This window comes from Montipora foliosa, chromosome 13 (assembly GCF_036669935.1).
Source record: "Montipora foliosa isolate CH-2021 chromosome 13, ASM3666993v2, whole genome shotgun sequence".
In the NCBI taxonomy this organism is placed as follows: Eukaryota; Metazoa; Cnidaria; class Anthozoa; order Scleractinia; family Acroporidae; genus Montipora; species Montipora foliosa.
In genome coordinates this window covers 33,372,381-33,396,016 of record NC_090881.1, presented here as the reverse complement: position 1 = coordinate 33,396,016, position 23,636 = coordinate 33,372,381, and the positions used below count along the sequence as shown (strand labels likewise).

Here is a 23,636-nt window from a genome sequence, read left to right as displayed (position 1 = left end):
CATTCCCATTTCTCACAACGGAGAAATGATTGAGTTCCTTAAATTTCAAGGTTAGCTACTATTTTCGGATTTTTGTAGTCCAATAATTTCATTTTGTCAACCATTAAAACCAGCTTCAGAAGTCGAATTTTGAATTCGCACGTGTTGTGTGACATGATCTGAGCTGTTTTTTACATGAGATAATCGGAGACACTTTCGATCTGCCGCCAGTGATAATAAAACATTTCGGTCGAAGTTCAGTTTGTTGCATGCTTTCCAAGTGAATTTCAAGCATTAGTTCGCTTATCGTGAGTGAAATAACAAAGAATCCAAAGGCAAAGTATGTTAAATTTTTGTTTTGTGCGACCCTGTTGATAAACAAAATAATTCCGGACGCGCACGTGTCATTGTCGTCTCCGTTCTTGTTTTGCACGTAACTTGCCTGTTTTGCAAATTATGCAACTTTTTTTCGGAGTTAGTGTTATAATTAACGTGTTGAACATGAAACTTGAATGGCGAAGTCACGGACGCACAGGCCGACGATGAACTGTGCATCGATCGCTAACATTTGTTTACTCTGTTGTTCCTAAATTACGCCTCAAGTGTAGTTAAAATAAATGATGCTCTTTTACGGAAAATTGAGATTCAGTTCTGCTTTTTTTTTTCTGGGGAGATCTAGATCAGTTATCAACTGGAGCCAACAGTTCCTACAGCATACGGATTTCAATGTGACCTATGGAGCTTTGACAGCCCATACATTTTGATCGATGAATCAACAGGCACAACAGTTTCAAAGAAATTGATCATTTTAAGTACATATTCGTTGGGAGGGATAGGACTTTATTTTTGTGTCATTAGAAATCTGAAAGGGTACTGCAGCAGCAATTAAGAAGCAATAGATCGCATATTAATTCTTGAATATTAATTAGCTGGACCCCCAAAATTTTGCAATGGACCCCCAAATTTTTCAAAAAGGGGTCCAGAGGACCCCCAAATTTGAAAACCTGGATACATCTCTGTTACGGTAATTTTTGCACAGCCTCGCGAATCCTACCTAATGTAGACTTATTATGCCGTCAATTTATATTGTAAAAAACAGAGATCAAGGTTGTTTTGAACGGGTCCAAATATGTGACTCTGCATGGGAGCGTAAACAGCTGGCAGCAAGTTGACATTTGAAATTGCAACTTCCTCTGAGCAAACTGCCAATCAAAACACCAACATTGTGTCACAAAATTGCAAAGTGGTGCGCAAATAAACAACTGGTTTTCCTGTAAAATTTATTCCTAAACAAAAGGAATCATCTCAAGCCTCTAGGAGGATTTACAGGAGTTTATTCCCCAGAGCCTCGAGATGGACTCCAGAGGGACACTCTCTTTGTGGAATGTTTTTGAAACCATTCAATAAAATTGCATGTCCTGTTTCATCACGTTGAAACCCACTGGCATTCATCTCATGGTACATAAATCAAAAATACACTGCAAAGGTAGAAAGCCATGACACCAGGACCTTCTTACAGCCGGCAGGGAGGAGTTCATTCTGGTACTCCCTCCGCAAAAAAATTTTTCTTTTACAGTACCGCTCAAAGATAAGCAAACCATCAAACGTGTTGACAACGCGTTGAGAATGGAGAGTCAACGCGTTTGAAAAAAAAAAACGAACGCGTTTGCGAACTAGTTTTTTTTCAACAAGTTTGTCCTTTGTTATTCATTTTGGCACCTTTGCATTGTGTTGTTGGTATGTAAATTAAGGCAACAAAGAGACTGCAATTTTAACGATAGAAAGTGAACAAAGTGTGATCAACTGACTATCAATCAATGCAAAGTTGGAAAAGAAATCTTCAGGAAGGAGAAAAGATGAGCTTGTTTATTTGGTAGAAGTAATCATTGCTGATTTGTTTCTCCGAATTTCTTGTAACAGATAACACGCTTGATCGCTATCGCTACACTAGCGAAATTATACTTTTACCACAACAAAAACTAAACACAATAAAATAATGTTAGAGCATCGGGTTTTTGAAACTATAGAATGTTCCAAAGAGCAAACATTATATTAAGAAAATGCATCACGCTCTTGATATAACATGGTACATTACCTTATCTTCTTGATTCAAAGGAACTTGGCCAAAAAGGAATGGTGCAAGCAAATATATTTTCATAACATGAATATGCTTTTCTTTCTCATCTTTACTCAGTCTGTACCACATTTCTGCACATTCAGCTGAAATATATGAATTTTAAAAAATATATCAATTAGTAACCAGTATTCATTATGTTTATCGTCCTATCGTTAGTCACCCGTGACAACAACAGACGATGGTTTACAGGAAACCCACCCACACTGGCAGACTTCTTGACGGATTATTTCACAACCCTACTACACAAGGATACAACAATATGGACCTTAACGAGACGCATACTACTGGTTTGTGATTCACATGACAGCTTAGCAGACGAACGTAAGTACTTACACAACGTTTGCCAGGCCACTTATATCAGTGAGACCGGCAGAAATGTAAACGCTAGACTGACTGAACACAGATGAGTGATGTAGAACAGTGATATCAAAAATAGTGACCTTTAGATTCTAGGATGAGAACAAGTACGAGATTTGGCTACCCGTTATGAGCGAAAATACTTTATTTGTAACCCTCGACGATTTATCTTGCTCTTTGTTAGCAGCACAGGTTGCTCGGTTATTCTTATTGCTAGTAACTGAGTCTTTTCCTGATCAAAAGATGCCGAAACTACTACCGTGTTGGTGACTTGTATTGACACAATGACATAATTTTTTGCAAAACCTCGTACTAAAATGACAAAGGTATGTTTTTCCCATCAAAATGACACTAGTTTGCGCATGCTCACTGTTGTTCTATGAGAAAATCACATACTCATAGTCAATCTCATCCTAGAATCTGAAGGTCCCTAATAAGATTGTTGAACACCATCTACAGACAAACCACAGAATCGACTGGGACTCTGCTCAATGTGTTAATTACAACACTAACTACTACCCACGGATCATACTGCAAAGCTGGTTTACTAACTTGGAACACACACCAATAACCCGAAGCCTACAACGTCCCGCACCCTACAAACGACTTGTCAACGACATCAACAACAGACAAACAATACACTGTTTTAATCTATCACAGTACTGCCCTACAGTGTACATACAGTATTCTACGATACACATACAGACCTTAGACCTATGGTCTAGACGGATCGAACTGTACCAATCACTGTAGTGTTCTTTTGTAGTTGGCAATGTCAAAAAAGAGCAACCTTGAGAAAATTCTCAGTCACTTTTGTCCAGGATTGTCTACAGTCAATGTTTTCATGAAGCATGTGATGTAAAAGTAATGCTATTCGATAAAGAAGTGATCTCACAGCAAAAGATTCTTTATTAACGGTAATTGCATTGCATAAATGCATTTCAATTGTGGCATCACTTCTTCTGTTTATCATGTGTCTTCATAAAATGGTGTGTAAAGGAGTTACAGACGGCAGTTTGAAAGCTTACATTGTATAATTTTATGCGCTAAGGGATAAAGATAGAAAAGTCTCAGAACTAACAGAAGAACTTGGTGTGTGTCGCGTGCGACCATTTTCTGCATTAACAAAGCTGGCTTTTCATGCCTAAGCAAACAAAATAGCCAACCTAGACCTGGTAGGTCATGCAAGATCACTGCCAGGATGGAGCAGATGTTATTCTGACAGATCAAGGTTCTGCATGAAAGCAATCTCAACTTTTAATGTGGCAAGTTGATGGAAGCAAGCGGTTTCGAAAATTGCGATTTTAGCAAAGAACAGTTCGCCACTTGCTAAACTTAATCTGCTAATTTATAAACTGTCAAAAACCCTGGAAGAAGGAGAGGACTTATGGAAGTCAAAAATGGAAACCCAGCAGGTCAGGCAAGAGCTCCTCAAGGGGCTGGCTTAGGCCCCATGCTTTTCTTGATTTATATAAATGACATCGTGGGTGATATCAAGTCAAATATTAGACTCTTTGCTGACGACACCATTATGTACCGAAAGGTTGTATTGCCTGTGGATCATCTTATCATTCAACAAGACCTTGACAGACTAACTTCATGGGCCTGCCTTTGGCAGATGGAGTTTAACGTGAAGAAATGCTACCACATTCCCTTGACCAACAAGCGAGCCGTTGTCATGCTACCATATTACATGCATGGTCAGGTCTTGGAACAGGTAACCTCCTGTGATTATCTGGGTGTTAGATTAACGAGCAAGTTAAATTGGAAAGAACACTGTGATAAAATTTCCAACAAAGCCAATAGGTCTCTTGGGCTGGTTAAACAGACTTTAAAACCGTGTACGCCTGAAGTCAAGGAAAGAGCCTACAAAGCACTTATTCGACCTTTACTAGAATATGCAAGTGCTGCCTGGAATCCACACACAAACATGGACACTGAAACTATCGAAAAAGTCCAGCGGCGGGCTGCTCGTTTCGTCGCACATGATTACATAAGATCTACAAACTCACAAGATCTTGTAAATCAACTTGGTTGGTTTGCTGGCCCAAGTGACTCTTTTCTACAAAATTAAAAACAATCTCATAGATCTTGAATTCCCATCTTCTATCCAACCAGCTCCTAGATCAAGGATCCAACATGCTATGCTCCAGCCCTACTCAAGCGTTCTGGCACACAGTTATTCTCCGTTTGTACGAACTGTTCGGGTATGGAACAAACTGTTAACTCAAGCAGTCCAAGCTAAGAACATTACCTCTTTTAAGTCATTAGCCATCAGAATATGAAGACCCCGAACAACCTGAAAAGACTTTGAACTATTTACTTTTACTGTTTCTTTTGACTTTATATATTTATTGTGGATTATTATCATTTAATTCGTTATTTCATATCTCCCAGTGTTAGCCCAGCTAATTGGGAGTATAAGTTCCAAGTTCCAAGTGCAAGACACTTGTGCATACACAAAGGGTCGATACCACGTTATGATGTTTTATCTATTTAATTAATGAAACATCAAGGCAAGTACGAAATGTTAATGAATAACAGTACAATTCTAAACAAACAGAGCTTACCCTCCTGCTAAAAGGGTGTGTTCGTAAGAGGTGAGAAAAAACAACAAAGATAAATTTACATTTACCGTTACTGTTTGCATTTACTGGCTTTGGTTTCGTTTCAGTTTTCCTGTTAGTGCCGGCCGCTTTTCTCCTAAATTCCTCCGCATCGGAATCCTTTGATCAAAGAAAAACGTGGTTACAAATGAACTATAATAACTTTACAGATAAAGGCAAATTAAGGCAAATAAGGAAAAAGAAAGCCACAGGTGATATCTCAGTTGTATAATAATATAATAATATATTTTTACCTCCTCTTCGCTGCAGGGAATCAAGGAAGGCATGTCCATATCATCGTCATCGCTATCACTGGCGAGTTTTTTTGATGTGCCCCGGGACATACCTACCAAAAAATGGCAAAATATCAGCGGAATATGCCACAATAAAGTTTTCTTCCGTAAACGGAACCTGGAACTTGCATAAATCTTATTTGCAAACAGAAACACTAGAGCTTAAACTTGAGAACCTTCTCTGTTCTCACGAACTTTCCGTGGAGTGGTTGGCATATTGTGATCTCCTGATTACAGGATAAAGGCTATTTTGACATCCACACAAACGGTATGGCAATTATTAACAATTACATAAAGGTTACTGAAGCAAGAGATGTGGTACTATACTCTCACACATTCGTCAACGGTGCTAAATGGATGGAAAGACACAACGGCATGCATGGCGTTAATTCAAAATGGCCGTTCATGCGACCAAGAAGGCTCGTCAAAATACTGCTCTGTGATTGGTCTATTGATAAAGATGACCCGGGAAGACCCGAATTTCTCAGAAATACGAAAATTTCACTCGGCGAATGGAACGGTTTTTTTCCGGCTTATGGCCACACTGGTTACCAGGCAAAAAGAAAAGAAAAGAACTTTATTTAAGTGTCTACAGTACTCGCTCTATCGCTGGAGCGCTAATTGGGGTCGCGTTGGTGGGAGGCGAATGCTCTCACCACTGCACCATCCCTGCACCCGTAGTCAAGTTCATGTAGCCTAGGGTCAGGCTTCGCAGTTGAGGTTACAGTTGAGCGATTTAGGTGGTCTTTGGTTTCTCTTCTTTTCCCTCTAAATATCCTTTCCCACTTTGGGGAAAAAACCACCTAAATCGCTCTTAATCGACCCAGAAACTGTACCAGAGACAAAGAAACACAAGAATCAGGCAAGATAAGCTATTTTTTATAGTTTTAAATCCTAAATATACTTTTTTAATTTTGAGAAAAACCGTTTTCGTTGGGATAAAACAAGCATTTAATTGTCTTTTTTGTTATGGTAAAAAGCTGCAAGAATTTGGTGATTGGGAAGAGGACGATTGGTGCAAAGAACGCAACTCATGGAACACCGTAATGACCGACCTGTATTCAAATGCGCAAAAATTGTTTATTGCATGCCTAATTTGTAAACAGTGCTTAGGTTCAGTTATAAGGGACGGGTCTAAAGTACATGTCACTCGGTACAAAATCTTTACTAACGCTAAACTTAGACCTCATTAGGCCTCAAAACGATGTTTAGGCCTAAGGTTGGCCGATTTGAAGGTTTTGGGTTGCTTTTGTAAAGGTAAAATGTGGGACCTGTAAAAATTGACCTGTACTTTAGCCCCACCTATCATAAGCAACTTGTAACGCCCCTGGTGCTTCGTACAACGACGACAGCAAAAACCTCAAAAGGCGTGTACCCTAATATCATGTAATATAACCGACTTGAGTTCACGAATGGGTCGTAACAACAGCAACAATATTGAAAGAGTTTTATGAAGAAAACGACATTTTAAAATTTTACAAGGATCTCAGTCCACGGACTCCCGTTATCTTCACTTCAACAATAAAATAAAATAAAATAAAATAATAACAGTCTGGGTTGTGTAATAGCACTGAGCTACCATAATACCAGTCATAATTATTACAAATTTACACATAGTGCAAGAATGGATGATTGGATAATAAATACATCGAATACTTAATAATTAGCACGCCAAAAAAAAAGAAGGAAACGTTACAACCTTAACTAGCCTGCACGCAGGCGGTTGGATGGTCGAAAACCCGGAATTCGTAATGAGGTCTCACGGGGCCCAGACCTATCCCACGCTCTTCCAATATGGCGTCTGATACGTGTTTAGTGGCGACACAACAACTACAGTACCGCCTGCAAGCAGGCTACATTACAACCAAATAGAAAGACTAATGTCATTCACCTGTTGATTTAGATTAGGCTTCAACCACCGGATGCATGAAAATGACACTTACCATTTACTGCCCGGCATTCCATCTTGCGTATTTCCGACATCTACATCTACATTTATACGTTAGCAGGAACTCTCTATAGTTATCACGCTAACTTTGAATAACAAAATACAGAAATAAATAATAATATTATCTGGCGCTAAAATCACGAAAAAGGGCCTGAAAACGGAACGATTACCACAAATGGTAACGGAATTTCCCGAATTCCGTTCCAAACGGAAAAAGTAGACCACCTCTGGACGTTGTCCAAAATTTCCGAGAAGATTTTCCGGAAAATTGCCTTTCCATTTGACCACAAACTAAAATTTCCGGATTTCTGGCTAGATGGTAAGCATCTAGGAGATAAACTATCACGCAACAATTAGTGATCTAATTCCAGATATATCCGGGCAAAATACCAATACTACTTAATTTGACAGTTGTTACAGTCTGAAGTCCCGACGATGAGCCTCGATTTCCACTACATTATACCGTTCGTTTGACAAGAAAGCACCAAAAGCCAGCTATTTGCCTCCACAATAACACCAAAAAAAGCACTACTTTGTCGGCAATTTTATACGAAAAAAAATGCTCTCAAATCAAAAGTCTACCCTAACAGCATACACCAGGGCTACTTCTTAGTATCTGATTAGAAATTCTCTTCTCACTTTTCCTCCGGCTGCGCTTCGTGCTTCTCAAGTTGCCTTGTTCATGCCCAAAAAGGATTCTGGGTAATTCTGCTAAAATTCTAAGATTTTGACGTGAAAACAAACTTGGAGTGTTTTCACTCACGTGACTAGTAACCTTGTTTTTCCACCGTGATAACAGAGCTTTAATTTCGGAACGATTAGTTTGGACAAGAGATCATTTGGAACACCAACATGGCCGCCGTGACGTCACGTGAAAACACTGTATTTCGGTTGTTTGTTATTTATTTGTTTGAGCAGGTTGAAGTTTTGGCAGCTTTTCAGCTGATGTGGACCTGCTATACCCATCCACCCATATACTCACAGAGGACAGCCACAACACCGGGAACTTCATCCCCTACTCTTCTTGAATAGTGTGTGGGTTCTTTTTGGGTTCTTTTAACGTCCCACAGGGAACTAATGAACATGGAAATTATTTGTTAGACGGGACCTCCGGCTTATCGTCCTTATCCGAGGAGACTTGAAAATCTAACCATTTGCGGATGAAATTACAAAGGCAGCACTTTCTCCTCAGTTATTTAAAGACCCTGAGTGTTGGTCCGGCCGGAGTTGAACTCACGACCTCCCGCGTGACAGCCCGGTGCTCAACCAACTGAGCCACCGGTGCGCACCGGTGTTAGGATATAATTTGTGAATCCATCGAGTGCCAATTCTGGCATGACTGACTTACAAGAATGGCAAATATTGGCAATTCACATTTTCATAGTAGAGTAAAAGCGGGTCCATGTGGTCGAAAACATTGAAATTTAGGGGCATTGGCTCAACCAACCAACCGTGAAATGTCTATTATCATTCTTTGATTGCACTCATGTGATAAGACGGCCATGTTGGTGCCCAAACAATAGAAAAATGTAGCTCAAGTTTTGCATAATGACAGAGTCAAATTTTGCTATTGTGTTCTTTCCACCAGCATGGGCACCGAGACCTCGGGTGCAATGAATGAATTTCCGCTTTCGGTTTTCTTTGCTCTTGACTTTCTTCCACCGGAATTTTCCCAGCGCTGTTTAATTCACGGTGTCGGCGGAAGTCAGTAAAAATGATATTACGGCACGGGGAAATTTTTACACCGGTCGCATGTAGGGAATAATGTTGGGAAAAAAATTGGCTTAGTAACTAAATTTAACTCAAATGAAGCCAGAGAAGTGGACAAGAGACTGAAACTCGGGCAATTATATGCTAACCGTTCTGTAGCCGCCATGACAGGGAGTTGAGACAGGGGCCCAACGTCAATTTTCGGAAAATATCTGTTCGGAAGACGACTTGAGATCTAGAATTTTCGGAACATTTGTTGTATAATTTCTTGCTTGCCTGCCTCTACTAGGATTTTCGAACATCTGAAAAATGATATAATTACCCATTTTTAACAGATTTTTTTCCCTAAAAAGGTCACCTAGAGCCTTTTTTTCTGGCTGAAATTTTCGAATAGGTAAGTTTTGATCCCTATAGTTTTCGGATCACTAGGCTTTCAGCTAGGAAAACCGAACAGATGAAAAAGTCTTAGGGGATAAAAATATGCCTATATCTACCGTTTAAATACTAAAATACGTTTAACAATGCTATGTTTAAGTGGTTTTGAACTATATTCTCGTTGGGTGCCCCTGAGAGAAGTGGACAAGAGACTGAAACTCGGGCAATTATATGCTAACCGTTCTGTAGCCGTCATGAACAACGACGGCCAAGATAGCGACAACGACACAAAACAGTAACATCATTAGTTAAAAGGGGAAAAATAATCATGCTGCTTGTGCAGCGCGCATAAGTTAGCATCGCATAATCTGGGATTTTCCCGACATATGGAAACTATAGCCTTGTGTCCGCAAACGAGGAAACATATTTCCTGGGGCCGCAACCGGGGAAACATTTGCTTCCGCAACATTGTTTCCTCCCGGCTAGTTTGCAGGCGACCTTAATTAATGCACCTATCGGAAATGGTCGCGGATCATTGAGAAGATTCGGGATAAGTCAGGAAATCATGAACAACCTGATTAAATTGGCTTCGACGGATCCAGATGATCGTTATTGATGTTTTCCGTTGCTCGGAAAATTCCTGTACGCGGTTGAAAACGATAATCGGAAAACTCCGTTTCCCCGCATTTGTAAAGCCCAAATTCTGATAGTAGAGTTTTTAAGCAAGCAACTGTGGGCATTAAAAATAAGCCTACTAGAGAAGCGTTCGTTTTTGGGAAAAGTAAGATCTTGGGTAAAATCCCACGTCAATAATTAAAACTATTCTCTTCCGTATAAACTAGCTCTCCCGTTCGTTCTTTGTTCTTAGTCAACTTTTCACTTGCATAGCGGATGTACTTATAGGATTTAGAGAACATTTGCATTTTGGAAAGATACAAGATAGCTAGTAAGCGTATTTACCAACCAGTTGAGATTCTCGACAAACTGTGAATCGACGGTCTCCAAGATGGAGAAAGAGGTCAAAATGAAGCCAAAAGATGTCGGTTCAGGCGAAGTAACTTTCTTTTTGGAGGGCAAAGAAGTGACTGCAAATCGGGAGAAGCTATCTGCTGCAAGCGATTTCTTCTCCGTTCTTCTCAACAGTAACACGAAAGAGAGCAAGGAAGGAACCATCCGGTCAGAGTATATGAACGAGTCTATTATGAAAGACGTCTTGGAATTCGCTAACTCTGGCAATGTTCAAGTTACCAAAGAGAATGCTTTGGACCTTATCGAGGCAGCGGACTATCTGCTTATGCCAGGATTGAAAACGATAGCTGGAAAATTTGTCGAGAAAGAAATGTTGTCCCTGGCGAACTGCATCGCCTGCTATTATTTTGCTAAGAGATACAATTGTGATTCTCTGGAGTCGGTGGTCAGGAAGTTTATCATTTTAAACTTCAAAGCGGTCACTAAAACACAGGATTTTCTTGGTCTGGAAAGCCAACAAGCAGAGGAATGGATTCGGAGCGCGAGAGTTTTTGACCAAACCACTAAAGCAGCAAGCCAGACACAGCCAAGAAACATTTCCATGAGAACCTCTATGTAACTTAAATGAGTAATGACATTTCTCCCAAAGTCCGTTTTGGGAAAAAAATCTTTTTTAAATCCATGATACCGAGTGTGATCATGGTGGAGTTAGTGTCTTGAAATAGTTTTAAAGAGCATGTGCCTTATTTAACAACTGTTTACCTCGTGTCGATTGCTAGTGGTGGATATTTACCCCGCCCCGAAATTAATGATGTACCTTCAAAGTTAGATGAAGGACTAGCCTTTTCTCTAAGTAATCGAGCTCCTTGATTGCTATTTGCGTAGAAAGGCACATTTTAAATACAGTGAGTTAGGATTTGCCCCTTGTCAGATTTTAGAGGCATTTTCTAAATAAGGAGGAACAACAAGATTTAATAATCAATAAATTACATTGCTTTGATAAAAACTGAATCTGGAAGAGTTACTTTCCAGAAAAGGGGTCTAGCAATCTTCCGGTTTCGGTTTCTGTAACACGGAGCGACTAGGAGTATTTTTACTCCCCCTGGATGGGATACCAGTCCATCGCAGCGTTACCCCCAGCATTAGATAGAGTAAAGTGTCTTGACCAAGAGCACAACACAATGTCCCCGGCCAGAACCAGAACCCGGACACTCGATCCGGAGTCGAGAGCACTAAGCACAAGGCCACCGCGCTTCCCACTGGTCTAGTAATCTTGGACTGTATTCATTAATTGCAAATATTAGAGCGGTTTTCAAATGAGTGTAGTAAAACCAAAACCAAAGTAATTACTTTGGCCAATCAAAAAGGACGGAGACAATCTAGTAAACCAATCAAAACTCGAAGTAATTAAACGTAGCCGACACAAAGCGCGGGAAAATGTGCACGCGCGAGCCACGATTGGTTTTGGTTTCAACTTCTGATTGGTTGAAAAAGTAGCGCTAGAACTTTGAACCAACCACTGACTGAAGTAATCATAAACCAAAGTAATTCGCTAATTACTTTCGACACTCAATTGAAAACCACTCTAGCAATGATACTTCGAAAGGTATCACATATGGGGGGAAGGGGGGGTGGAATTACTGAATGCTGATTGCCTGAGAAGGAGGAAATGTTTTCTTAATCATGAGGGCATGATTACTTGATCCTGATTGGTTGTTTGTGAAAACTTTCAAAATATGCGTGAAATTAATCATTAATTGACTAGGGGCCCATGTGATTAAAGATATTCTCCAGTCCTCTTTCTTTTCGAATATATTTATTATATGACGTTTTCAACCAATCTCTAGAGACACCAATGACAATAGAGAAACGTACGACTTCTGGTGGACGAACAAAAGAAGCTAATGAGAGATCTTTTGTTTTCGTCCACCAACGTGGCGGCGATGACGTCACGTGAAATCCATCTATTTACGACGGTTGAACGATTAATTTATTACAAAGAGTGCCAGCGGAAAACGTTTACGCAAAGCCCTTTAAAAGGCTGTTTAGACCGTGATCTTGTTTTGGAGAAACCATCGAATGGAAAAACTACAGGTCCTAGCTGTTCAAAAGGTGCATAACGCTATTGGCCGGATAAATCACTATCCAGTGGATAAGTCATAGCGAAACCAATTGCGCTATTCAATGGATAGTGATTTATTTGGTGAATAGCGTTATCCACCTTTTGAACAATTGGGGCCAGAGTAAGAAGGAAACGAAGCTAAATTGATGACCTGCTGGAAGATAATGTAGTGGATAGCGTAGCTGAGAGATCTCAGAAACTAAAGCCTCCGAATGCTGCACTTCGTTTTCTTGTGATTTTATTCTGTTTATTTGAGTAGCCACCGTACAATAACGAGCGTACAGTTTCTGCTTAAAAATGAAATATTTACAGTTTAATAAAGGCAATAAAGTAAACAAACGTCTTCCCTCAAATAAAAGACCTTCTTTAAAATAAAACTTCAAACGTAATGGAAAGAATGCCACGGAACTTATGGTATACTCACATCAAAACAAATTGGAAAATCCTTTTATGTCATAAAATGGATTTTTTAAAAGAAAGTTAGTACATTCGAGAGAGTGAGGGCGGTGGAGCCTCGATTCTGCGTGCTACCTCGTTGCAATATTTGTCAGGAACACCAGCTGCTCTCAGCTCGTGAAGTTTTCTTTTCTTAATCTCGTCCAATTTCTTTCGCCTAAAAGAAAGGATAAAATGCTTAAAATAGTATAATCTTGGTTCATGATAGTTGTTGTAGCAGTAATAATTTATTTACCACATTTGCAGCCACGATGATTCACGGTGGCGTTCGGCATGGATTACACATTTACAACAAAGACAATTAGAATTATAGTTGATGCAGTATGATTAGGAAATCGTCAGATCTCTTAGTATCGCCCTGAACGCTTTTCACAGGGTGACCGCTGACCGTAAAGCATAACGATGCTTGACCACGGTGTCTGTTGGTATCACATATTTGAAGGGCTGAGTGGTTTTCATTTCTTTTCAAAGCCATGATTTGAACCAGGCCGGGTTTGTGAGAACATAAAACTCTTCTTAAGTAATATTTGAATACAATTTTGCACAGGCTCTTGTTTTGCAATACTACGCTTGCGCACTCTCGCGTTTTACCGCGCGGTTTAAGCATCGGATGCAAGTTTTTTGTTTGCGTTATGACTGGCTCATTTGATTCGTATACGAGTGTTGTGATTGGTCAAAGCGATGACTGGTTCTTTGGTACCCAGCTAAAATTCCCTTTAATTCCCTCATTTATCCTTTTGTCAGAATTTGACAAGAACAAGCATATGAAAAAGGCAAACCAGAACTAATATATATGAAAGTCGTACCTAGCCTTGGCTTCTTGATCGAGCTTTATTCCTTCCTCGAAGAAAGCGTTGGTAGCTTTGATTCTTTCTTTCTCTTTTTCTCGTATCTGTTGCCGAACGTCGTCTGCGTGGTGATGGCGCCGGATGTTCTGAATTGTTTCAGCTTCTTCGTCTTTGAGCGTCTGCTCTTCTTGCGCTCTGAAGATATAAAACACGCAGTGTTATCTCAGTATATTTCTGAAAGACACCACTTTGTTTAAAGCCATGCATGGTTTGAGCGACACATGCAATTCCTGATTAAGAATAGGAGGGTTATCCAATACACCAAATCGGAGTGGATCGTGGAGGGTGGACTCGATTCGACTCGACTTCCGGTGACTTCCGTTTATAATACTCCAAAAACGTAGCACGACGCTTAATATCATCGTGGTGGCGAAATGGTTACTGGCGAATCTTCCACGTGGCGAAATGACGGTAAAACGCTTTTTAAAAGTTACGAAAACTTACTTTAAAACCCGTTCGAACTCAGCCCTGTCTCTTGCAGCTTGGACGGCTAAAAAGTGTTCTTTATTTCTGACTTGATCTTTCCGAGCTTCACGAAGCATTTGCTCAGTTTCTTTCCTACAAAATAAAGAACTCTCATCACTTTAAACGTCTATTAAGGTAAAGCAAAATGATCAAGTATCATGCAAGCGTCTCATCACTATTTGAAAATGTTTCAAACATATTAATTACTTTTTCTCGGCTTCCTCCTTTTCCTTTCTTCTCCACTCTCGTTCAGCTTCCTCTTGGTTCCGTTTTGCTCTAAGAGCGTCCTAAAAAAATGAAAATTGAAAACTCATAGTTACTGTCCCGGATTAAGATTCGTCCAGTATTTCTTTATACTTGAACGGTTTCCGAATGGACGCTTAAGGTGGCTGAATACAGTTTCAATTCCTCGGTCAGTGGTATTCATTGAAGGACGGCGCAGATTTTTTGAAAACAAAACAAATATGGCGAAACTTTTCTTCTTCTCGCGATGGCCCTAGAAAAGTGTAAACTCACTTCCATTACGTTTTAGAATTGAAAATCTCTCAGAGGAGCCCAGCAAAATTGATATTAAGAGCTGTTGGCTGTTTTATTAAATTTCTCGCAAACCCGTCATTATATTTTGCAGAAATTTAGGATTAAAATAGTTCCGACTTCAATTGAGTCATCAATATGTTAAAGAAATCAGAATCGAGCGTTCACGAAGTTATTTGTTTCGAAATCTGATTGGTTCATTCGCTGTTCGTGCTCAATGCGATTGGTCAGTCCGCGTAATGTTAATAAACGACCGTTTGAATTACAACTCTATGAACCTCTCTAACAATATGAAAATTACACGTCTAATAATATACATTGATTGGAAATACTAGCATTCGTCTTCGAAAAATACCTTTTCTGCTTGTTTGTCCTTGGCCCTTTCTTGCTGGGCACGAAGACGAGCAATTTCTTTTTCTTTTTCGATTCTGGCTGCTTCTAGTTCACGCTGATACGCCTCTTCTCTTTCCTGTAGATGAATAAAACCAATGCTGTTTATGACAGGAGGGAGTTCAAAAAGTGACAACGGCATCGCCCCAAAAAGATAATGTTAGCGGCTCAAAAGATGGGGGAGGGAGGGGGGTGGGGAAATCGTAATGCTTACTTTGGTGACAACAGGCAACATGGAGCTTTTGTTCGGAGGATGACGATGACTACAAAAATGGGTTTTCCGTACTGAGCATGCACATAAGGTTTGGAGGCCAACATTTTTCGAAGTGCGCGTGCTCAGAACGGAAAACTCGTACTCGGATACTTGTAGTCGTCCCCGTCGTCCGATCTAATGGTCCCTAACGAGTACGACTACCAGTAAGACTTTTCTGTACTGAGCACGTGCATTACGTTTGAAGAACGAAAGTTTTCGAAATGCGCGTGCTCAGAACTGAAAACTTGTACTCATGTCCGTACTCATAAGAGAATGTTAGCATCAGCAACGATTGCTAGTACGAGAACGAGTACAACTTGTACTCATTCTCGAAGTCGTGCTCTACGTATTTAGGTGAGCGTATCACTCGAGTTCCAGTCTACAGAAAATACTATTATGGGATAAAGTTGACACTTCGGTTCCAGTTTTCAATGAGTTGCTGGTGTTTCCACTTTTTCTAGTGGAAGTCCTTCACAGTAAACGGCGGAAAGCAAACGCAATTTCCTTTTGACAAACTCCCACTTTCCACTACGATTTTGCGATGTAAATCAACAGAGAACTTTTTTCCGTGTTTCCATAGCCTCACCTAAACACTCGGGGGAGTTGGGAGAATTCTCGACAGCTATGCAACGCCCGAGACGCAGTCGAGGGTTTGCATAACTGTCAAGAATTCTCCCAACTCCTCCTCGTGTTTAGATGAGGCTATGGAAACACGGAAAACGTTCTCTATTGTTTAAATGTGCGTACAACTAGCAGTAATCGAAGATTAAAGTGCGTCACCTTGGGGCCTTAGGCACCTGTATCGGTTCCTATAAAGCATCTTGATCCTTTTACTCCCAGACTGAGTTATGGGGAGTTGATTTCTCACTCTAAATTACTTGTGGACGAAATTATGTGGTGTTTTCATTGAAATGAAACTTTTGATTTTCTCCATTCGTTACCAATCAGTCTTTCGAATTGTAGAGAAATTGACCGATCCGCGAATATTTTCTGATTTTTTTTAGCGACGTGACGAAAGGTCAACAGATTACGGGCAAGTTTGGGAATTGAGTTACGTTATGACAGATGTCAAACATCTTATTTTAAAATCTTCTCTGTTACGAGCCTAGAAAGGCCAATCAGGCCGGCGCTTATCTCCGCTTTCTTTAGCATGAAGCGACTAGGAGTATTTCTACTCCCCCCTGGATGGGATTCTAGTAAATTGCATTGTTATCCCTAACATTTTCGCCGGTACCCATTTATACACCTGGGTGGAGAGAGGTACCGTGAGAGTAAAGTGCCTTGCCCAAGAACACAACGCAATGTTCCTGGCCAGGACCCGAACCCGGACCACTCGATCCAGAGTCGAGCACTGTAACCATGAGGCCACCGCGCCTCCCAATTCTAATAAAGGCTTATTCTACGCAAAAAGTAGGTTCTGAAGGTAATCTTGAGAGTAGAAAACACGTTTCCGACCGAAGATTTGATCACGCCACGTGGAATACTACTATGATAACACAACAACTGAGCCGCCAACCTTTATTTTACACGAATACCCTTTACAATTGCCATAAAAACCATCCAGATGTTTTCGCTTGGCTTTAAAGAAGCTCTCTATGTAATTTTTTCCGCTAATTCGACTACAATTCGCTGTTTTTCAGTCTCCTGTGCGAAACGCACATGATTTCGGTCTCGCTCGAAGGCGATCTTCTGCAAATCAGAGAATGATGTCAGTTCAACCGATTCCGATAAAAACTGGTCAGTGATTGGCTAGTTGCCTTATCTCGTTACTGACCAAGTTTCTGGTCGATCGGAAATGCCTCTGATTTCCCCCGAAGTTTTTCGAATGATTCATCGGCATGCTCTGTGTTATTGTGACGTTTCGAGATGGCGCAGATTTGTAACCGACCGACTACCTCTTTTCTCGATACATGCACAGGCAGACCATGAACACACAGAACACCCAACCACTCAATTAGAAAGCGTACTTCTCCTTCGTCGACGCAGTTTAATACCTAGTTGGAAAGCTAAGGCTGCTGAAACAGAGAACAATATTTTGACCCAACAACTTTGTGCGAGGCTGTGAATCTTTTAACAATAAGGCTACCTACCGCTTTCTGTTTCAAATAGTTCATGACTTTGATGTCTTCCAGTTTTTCCTGGTCTGCTTTTCGCTCCTTAAGTACTTTCATTTCCTTCAAATAAAAATGGCAAAAAATTAAGATTTAAAAACATAATTGTGCCTTTCACGAACATTCTGACACGGAAGTTGAACTTCCAATCAAATGTTTCGGTTTTTTTCCCCATCAATCACATTTGCTTTGATAGTGGTGACTTTCTGCATGTACCGGAAAGCATTGCATTTTTGGTCACTTGGGATTAGTCTTTATTTGGTCGAGTTATTTTGTTTTCTGTCTTTTGTTTGTTTTGTTTTACGTAATCTCTCCTCCAGCACCTGCAGAAGGAACCATGACAGATGGCAGATTGTTATTTAAAACAGACATTGACAAAGTGCAGGGTTGAAATCGGCCAATTACAACACCAAATGTGTCCTGTTAAACCTCTTCCAGCAAAAACTAAACCGCTGATAGCAATTTCATTTCAATTCCAGGAAGCACTTTTTTAAGAAAGGTGTCTCTCAGTGAAACCTATTTTCCAAAATTGAAAAAGTAACAATGCACGTTTTTTCTAAATAACTGATCTAAACAAAAGAACTGAACAGGGATAGAGAAAAGTTAAAATTCCAGCTAGCCCATCAGACAAGCAAACATGAGCCACTTTCCCAAGGCACTTTTACATCTTTTGAGTGTTAAAAATCTTGATACCTGTCGTTTTTATTTACATATAATTGAATGAGCTTGCCTAAGGGGCAAGTGGTCAAAGAAAGTAGCTTGCCAAAGCATTAAATCTACTTGTCCTGGACGACCGGACAGGGGTTTGCTCGAGCCATGGGAAGGAGTGGTAACTTAAAGTGTAGCCAATGAAAACGAGGTTAGTAAGATATTTACGAAATGAAAGTTAGAAATATTATATATTTGTTGTACAATATTAAGGACGGTGCCTACTAATTAAAGATATTTTTGCCCCGGTTTATGATTGTGCACGAAATGTAGATCTTGATAAGTTTTATTGAAATCCAAAAAGAAAATTGGGGGTAAACACGCATTTTTCAAAGATAATTCATGAATAATATTCATAAAAAGCTTTAAAATGCAAAGCAATGTATGGCGTTATTTCTCAAATTGAAGCTTAATTATCTCTCAAAAATGCATGGTTACCCCCAATTTTCTTTTCGGATAACAAGAGTAACTTACTAAGATCTACTTTCTCTGGATTATTTAAACCATGCAAAAATATCCCTGTATTAGTAAGCATCAGCAATAGGAAATCCGAGTGTCTGGAGATGGCGCAGAACGTATGCGCAATAACAATAATAGACACTGTCCTTAATAAAATAATTAGGATAGTACGGATGTGACATCACACGACTTTTGATTGGTTATGTGTTGTTAGACGCATGTTTTGATTGGCTGGTAGGAAATATGAGTATGTATCAAGAAAATCTGTTTCAATCAAGAAGCAAAAAAACAAGCATTTTCCCTCATAATTTGTCAAATTATTTTTGAGAAATATTTATAAAAGCTGCGTCTCGGGTTTGCATATTACTGTCTGGAATCCTCCCATCTCCCCCTCATGTTTAGATGAGGTTATATAAACATGGAAAATGTCCTCTATTGCTTAAATATAGTATACATTATAACAGAAATACAGAATTTTTGTTAAGGTGGTCATATTGTAGAATGAGCCTTGCTAAACTAAATAATTTGGCCATTTGCAGTGCACAAAGCATGTCAGATCTGAATACAATAATTATCTTGCTGAGCATTTAAGTGCTCTGCCAATGGGAAATCAAATCAAAGCAGAACAAGTAAATTCAATTTGGTTCTTGGTTAGACAGAAAGAAAACTGGAGTTCCCAAAGAAAAACCTTTCAAACCAGAGCAAAGAACCAATAAATTTACCCACATATGACATTGAGGCAGTCAGGAAGTGGACCCCCTCAGGCCTCATATGGTAGAAGGTGTGAGCCCAACCAATCTTGATCCCCAACCCAGCTCAAATGTGGAGCAAGACCACAAGGATTTCTTCAACCCTTTTGTCCAAAAGACTATGGAAGAATATTATAGGCACAAATACATTTAAAGCATTACCTCATTAGCCTTAGCTACATCCTTCATCAAGGATCTTTGAAATTCATGTTTCTTGATCAAGTTTTCCATGTCTTCTTTCTGCAGTTTATCAAGATATTGTAACATCACCTGAAAAAAACAGTGAGGTTTTCCTCAAACGAATTTTGTGAAAGAAACTTACATAAATGGGCTAAAACGTTGCCCAAAGCTCAATGAATGTCTCCCATAAAATCCTTTGAACATGCCTCGTGAAACCATACAATAACCAAGTTTGTGTCCTGTCCAGAACTTGGGTACCAAAACATGAAAGTGAAACAAACTTCATGTTCTCCACCTCACTCCTTTTTAAAGCCTATCATTCTTAAGAGTGACACTTACAGATTTCACCTTGTCTAATGCCAAACGATTTTACAGGCAGGTCTCAGGTCACAGGTCTCATTCACAGGTCTCTGTTTTACCAATACAGAAACAAACCTAAAAATTCATTAAAGCTAACCTTGGGCCTAAAAACTCCTGTTTAGGTCTAATTAGGCCAAAGGTTTGCTTTAATGAATGTCTACATGTAGGTTTGTTTCTGTATTGGTAAAACAGAAACCTGTGAACGTCGACTTGTGACCTACGAGCTGTGTGTTGTACCAGCCACAATTTTACTCGTTAATGGGGGGGCAGTTCAAATGATAAAGGGTCAAAAAGATAATTGGACATTCAGGGTCAAAGACCAAAGACACCTTTCAGTACCTTCGTTTCTTGGTCCTTCTTCTCCTCTTCCAGAAGTCTCAATTGCTCCCTTTCTGAGATTTGCTGTTGTAAAACTTGGGCACCAACAAGTCTTTCCAAATGTGATGCTTTTTCTCGCTCCTCGTATTCTGTCAATGCTTTTCGTCTCTCCACCTCCATCATTTCATCCAATCGATTTTCTTCCTCTAGTTGTTCTTTCTTGATCTCAACCTTTTCTATAAGCTGTGCATCACGGATTGCATGACACTTTGCATTCAGTATTAGCTGTAGAAAGTAAAGTGTGCTCAACTTACATGTACTCTGACTTAATTCAGAATAGCCTGTAATTACTATAAGAGATCATTCATGCTTACAGTATGTGCATGTGCGTTATAGATGCATGAGGGAAGTTTGGAGACCACAAGAAACCTTAGACCGCTGGTAGTCCATTTCCCTCTGGTTTGTCTGTCCAAATAAATTGGAAATTGAGCAAGAGTCAAATCATCCCTCTCATTTGGCCACCGCCTTTTAAGTGCTCCTTATTGAGGATCTGAATCCTGGATAGACCGAAAAAAGAGGGACTGCCAGCAGTCTAACAAATGCAAGAGCAAAAATTGGGTAACTTTGGCATCTTGTCAGTGAGAGCTCTTTAATGTCACATAAAACAAATTCAATCAAGGAAATATTACACTGTCCATACCTTCTCATAGCAACCTTTACAATGTAGGTTAAAGACCACTACTAGTGCAAGGTTCCAGTTCTGAGCATGCACACTAGGTCTGGATTTTGTGTTTTTTTCAAAGTTTCCTGCCCAAAACAAATAAGTCCATTTGAACTTATACCTCATTAAGTTTCTTGATCTCATCTTCTTGCTCTTCCATCTGTTCTTGTGCCTTCTCAAGTAATGTACCACTTTGTTTCTTTTGCTCCTAGAGTTATCATAGAAGACAATTATATACTGTCTGTTTCAATGATAATTTTTTTCAAACATTATCTTGGGAAATTTAGTAACCACATGTACCTCCTCCAGGTCAGATGGTCTGGCATTCTCTTTTCGTTTCAATTCCATTGCCTGCATAAAATTCTTTCGTTCCTCTGATGCATTCTGTTCAAATTCTTTTTTCCTTTTAAATTCCTCCAAAGCAAGTTCCCTTTCCTCTTGTGTGGGAACATGTGCTGCTGACTGTGTGAACAAAAAAAGAATCATAATTATCACCTCTCTCCTCTGGTCTTCTGGGATGAGAACAGCAAACATTAAAACTATCATGGAGGTAATAAGAAACCACAGGAAGCTCAGTCCCCTTACATTAGCAATTTGCTCATAATAAAGTTTGGCGGCAGAAATTGGCTTGCTATCTGAGTACTTAACCCTGGAGTATTTCTTTGTGGCAAAGCCAAGTAAATAAACAAACTTCAAAATACTTTATGACAACACCTTCACAAGAAAAATTAATGAACGAATAAATAAGGAGCTTATGAAATCCTACCTTGATTCGCCGATATTCGCCCCCCTCAAGAATGATGCTCCTTCCAGAGGGATCCTCTCTTGGGACTCTGCCAAAGATAATGTGGAGTGACATATATGTGCATGTGAGCAATCAATAATTTCTGCAGACCTGTGTTAAATCAGTCAGTTACTTTGAGCAATCTAATCATTGCCCCACCTTAGTAACATAAAGCTTAATATATAAATTATAAAAAAGACTCTACCTCAGCCTTCTAATTAGATCCTTTGTTATCACTTGAATTGTCTCTGTGTCATCAGATTTCTTAGCTGGTGATCGCTTACCTGAAAATAAACCAAAATACAAATGTAATAATTATTTTTATATCCAATATATTAAATTCACCTACATGTGAATCTTAAATAATATTTATTTAACCCATTGACTCCTAGGAGTGGGACTTCATAGATAATTTTACTCTGTCTAACGCCAGACGATTTCACTCGTCAACGGGGTCAGTCCAGGGTGCCCCGGTTCAGGTGTCAATGAGTTAAGAAATTTTTTGTTTGGTTTGGTCATTGTTTCTAATGTTATAAAACCTGGATTCAGTGGCAGTTCACTTTATTCCTGACCAAGAATGAATACTAGTCACAACTTTTTTTTAACCGTGTCCATTTTGAGACTGATAATTATGTAGTTTTTACTCTGCCACTATAGGCCGGGGTATTGGTCAGCACAAAAATCCATACTTTGCATATAGTATGCTTGCTGAAGAGGATTATGTTGAGGCATCAATCTTGATTAGACTATGGTACCCTTCACTCCCTACCCCCTACCCCCACCCCCAAAATAGTCATGTTGCATTAAACTCCATTATAAAGGTATAAAACTCTTAATTCGGAAATGGTTTTCAAATTGCCTTTGATTGCGGGAACAACATCACAGCCTTCCAACTTACCACTTCTTCTAGCTGATCTTTCGGACAATGCACCCGCAAAAGCATCTTCTTCACCAGGTCTAGTCTTCTTTGGGAAGCAAATAATGATTCGTCCTAAAGACAACAGGAGTAAATTAATAGTGGAAATTAAATTTGAAAGTTATTAGCACTTCATGTAATAATTATTATTTTCATAATCTGGATTAAACAAAAACAGCTGTTTTGCAAAGGCCCAATTGATTTTTCTTTTCTGTCCAGTAGAAACACTGTTTCCCAAAACTCATAAGTACCATTTAATTTGCTTCAATTCGCTTTACCAACTAAAGTTTATTTGTGATACATAATGCATCTAATTATTATTAAATACCTCTGGATTGTAGAAAGGTTCATTACTGACTGATGTAATTTCAGATAACCTTGTCCTACTAAGCTTGTCTCATCAAATAATCGAAATCATGCACTCAAATATCGTTTGTAATTCAAAAGCAATTCTCTTAGCTAGAACCCAACGAGCTTCAAACTCAAAAATGTACTGTTGATCGAACTTACCACTGTTGAAGTTTTGTTTACGGTATGATACTGTCTTGTCCATGATTTTCTGGACGCGTTAGATCCCGTAGATTCGACAGAGCCGATAGTGCTGTTTGGCTGTGTGGAAATGATAATTATTGGCAAACTCAGAACATGCTGCAGTTGCAGTAGAGATCAGGAATCTTCAGATAACTCGATCCCAATAGCGTAAGCCTACAAATAACTTTTGGCTTGTACTCACCATGGTTTACAAGTCTGTGTTGTTATACAGATTGTTCGCTGTTGTATCGACCGGGTATATATTTATCCAAAATGGTGACTACCCTTTGGTTGGAGATGAAGAAATATATTGCTTTGTTTCCAAGACAACAAACTCTTTACTAGTCGCAAGCAATC

At 39.5% G+C, this 23,636-nt stretch overlaps 3 protein-coding genes across 4 annotated transcripts in view; 1 reads left to right on the top strand and 2 right to left on the bottom strand.

The window, feature by feature from the left end:
• Positions 1–5,798, bottom strand: part of LOC137982080 (E3 ubiquitin-protein ligase TTC3-like) — a 70,905-nt gene extending 65,107 nt beyond the window's left edge. The window contains exons 1-4 of one of the 2 annotated variants that reach the window (XM_068829124.1): positions 5,706–5,798; positions 5,334–5,425; positions 5,109–5,199; positions 2,075–2,199 (exon numbers count right to left, since the gene is read on the bottom strand). In XM_068829124.1, the coding sequence (XP_068685225.1) occupies positions 2,075–2,199; positions 5,109–5,199; positions 5,334–5,425; positions 5,706–5,709 (312 nt within the window). In that variant the 5' untranslated portion in view covers positions 5,710–5,798. Of the gene's footprint in view, positions 1–2,074; positions 2,200–5,108; positions 5,200–5,333; positions 5,426–5,548 lie in introns of both variants that reach the window. The other variant, XM_068829123.1, reaches the window with a different exon arrangement.
• Positions 5,799–10,411: 4,613 nt separating this feature from the next.
• On the top strand, positions 10,412–10,993 carry LOC137981916 (gigaxonin-like). The gene has a single exon (XM_068828947.1). It carries the CDS (start codon positions 10,412–10,414, stop codon positions 10,991–10,993), a length of 582 nt encoding a protein of 193 aa, XP_068685048.1.
• A 1,836-nt stretch (positions 10,994–12,829) lies between these two features.
• Positions 12,830–23,616, bottom strand: LOC137982211 (cilia- and flagella-associated protein 45-like). The gene is given in 16 exon segments (XM_068829284.1): positions 12,830–13,109; positions 13,759–13,935; positions 14,245–14,358; positions 14,473–14,552; positions 15,155–15,268; positions 17,533–17,616; positions 19,632–19,739; positions 20,349–20,612; positions 21,170–21,256; positions 21,349–21,510; positions 21,815–21,881; positions 22,038–22,116; positions 22,731–22,805; positions 22,808–22,823; positions 23,259–23,357; positions 23,482–23,616. Coding segments are annotated over 16 exon segments (1,662 nt in total). The 5' UTR covers positions 23,485–23,616; the 3' UTR covers positions 12,830–12,976.
• Between the last annotated feature and the right edge of the window lie 20 nt (positions 23,617–23,636).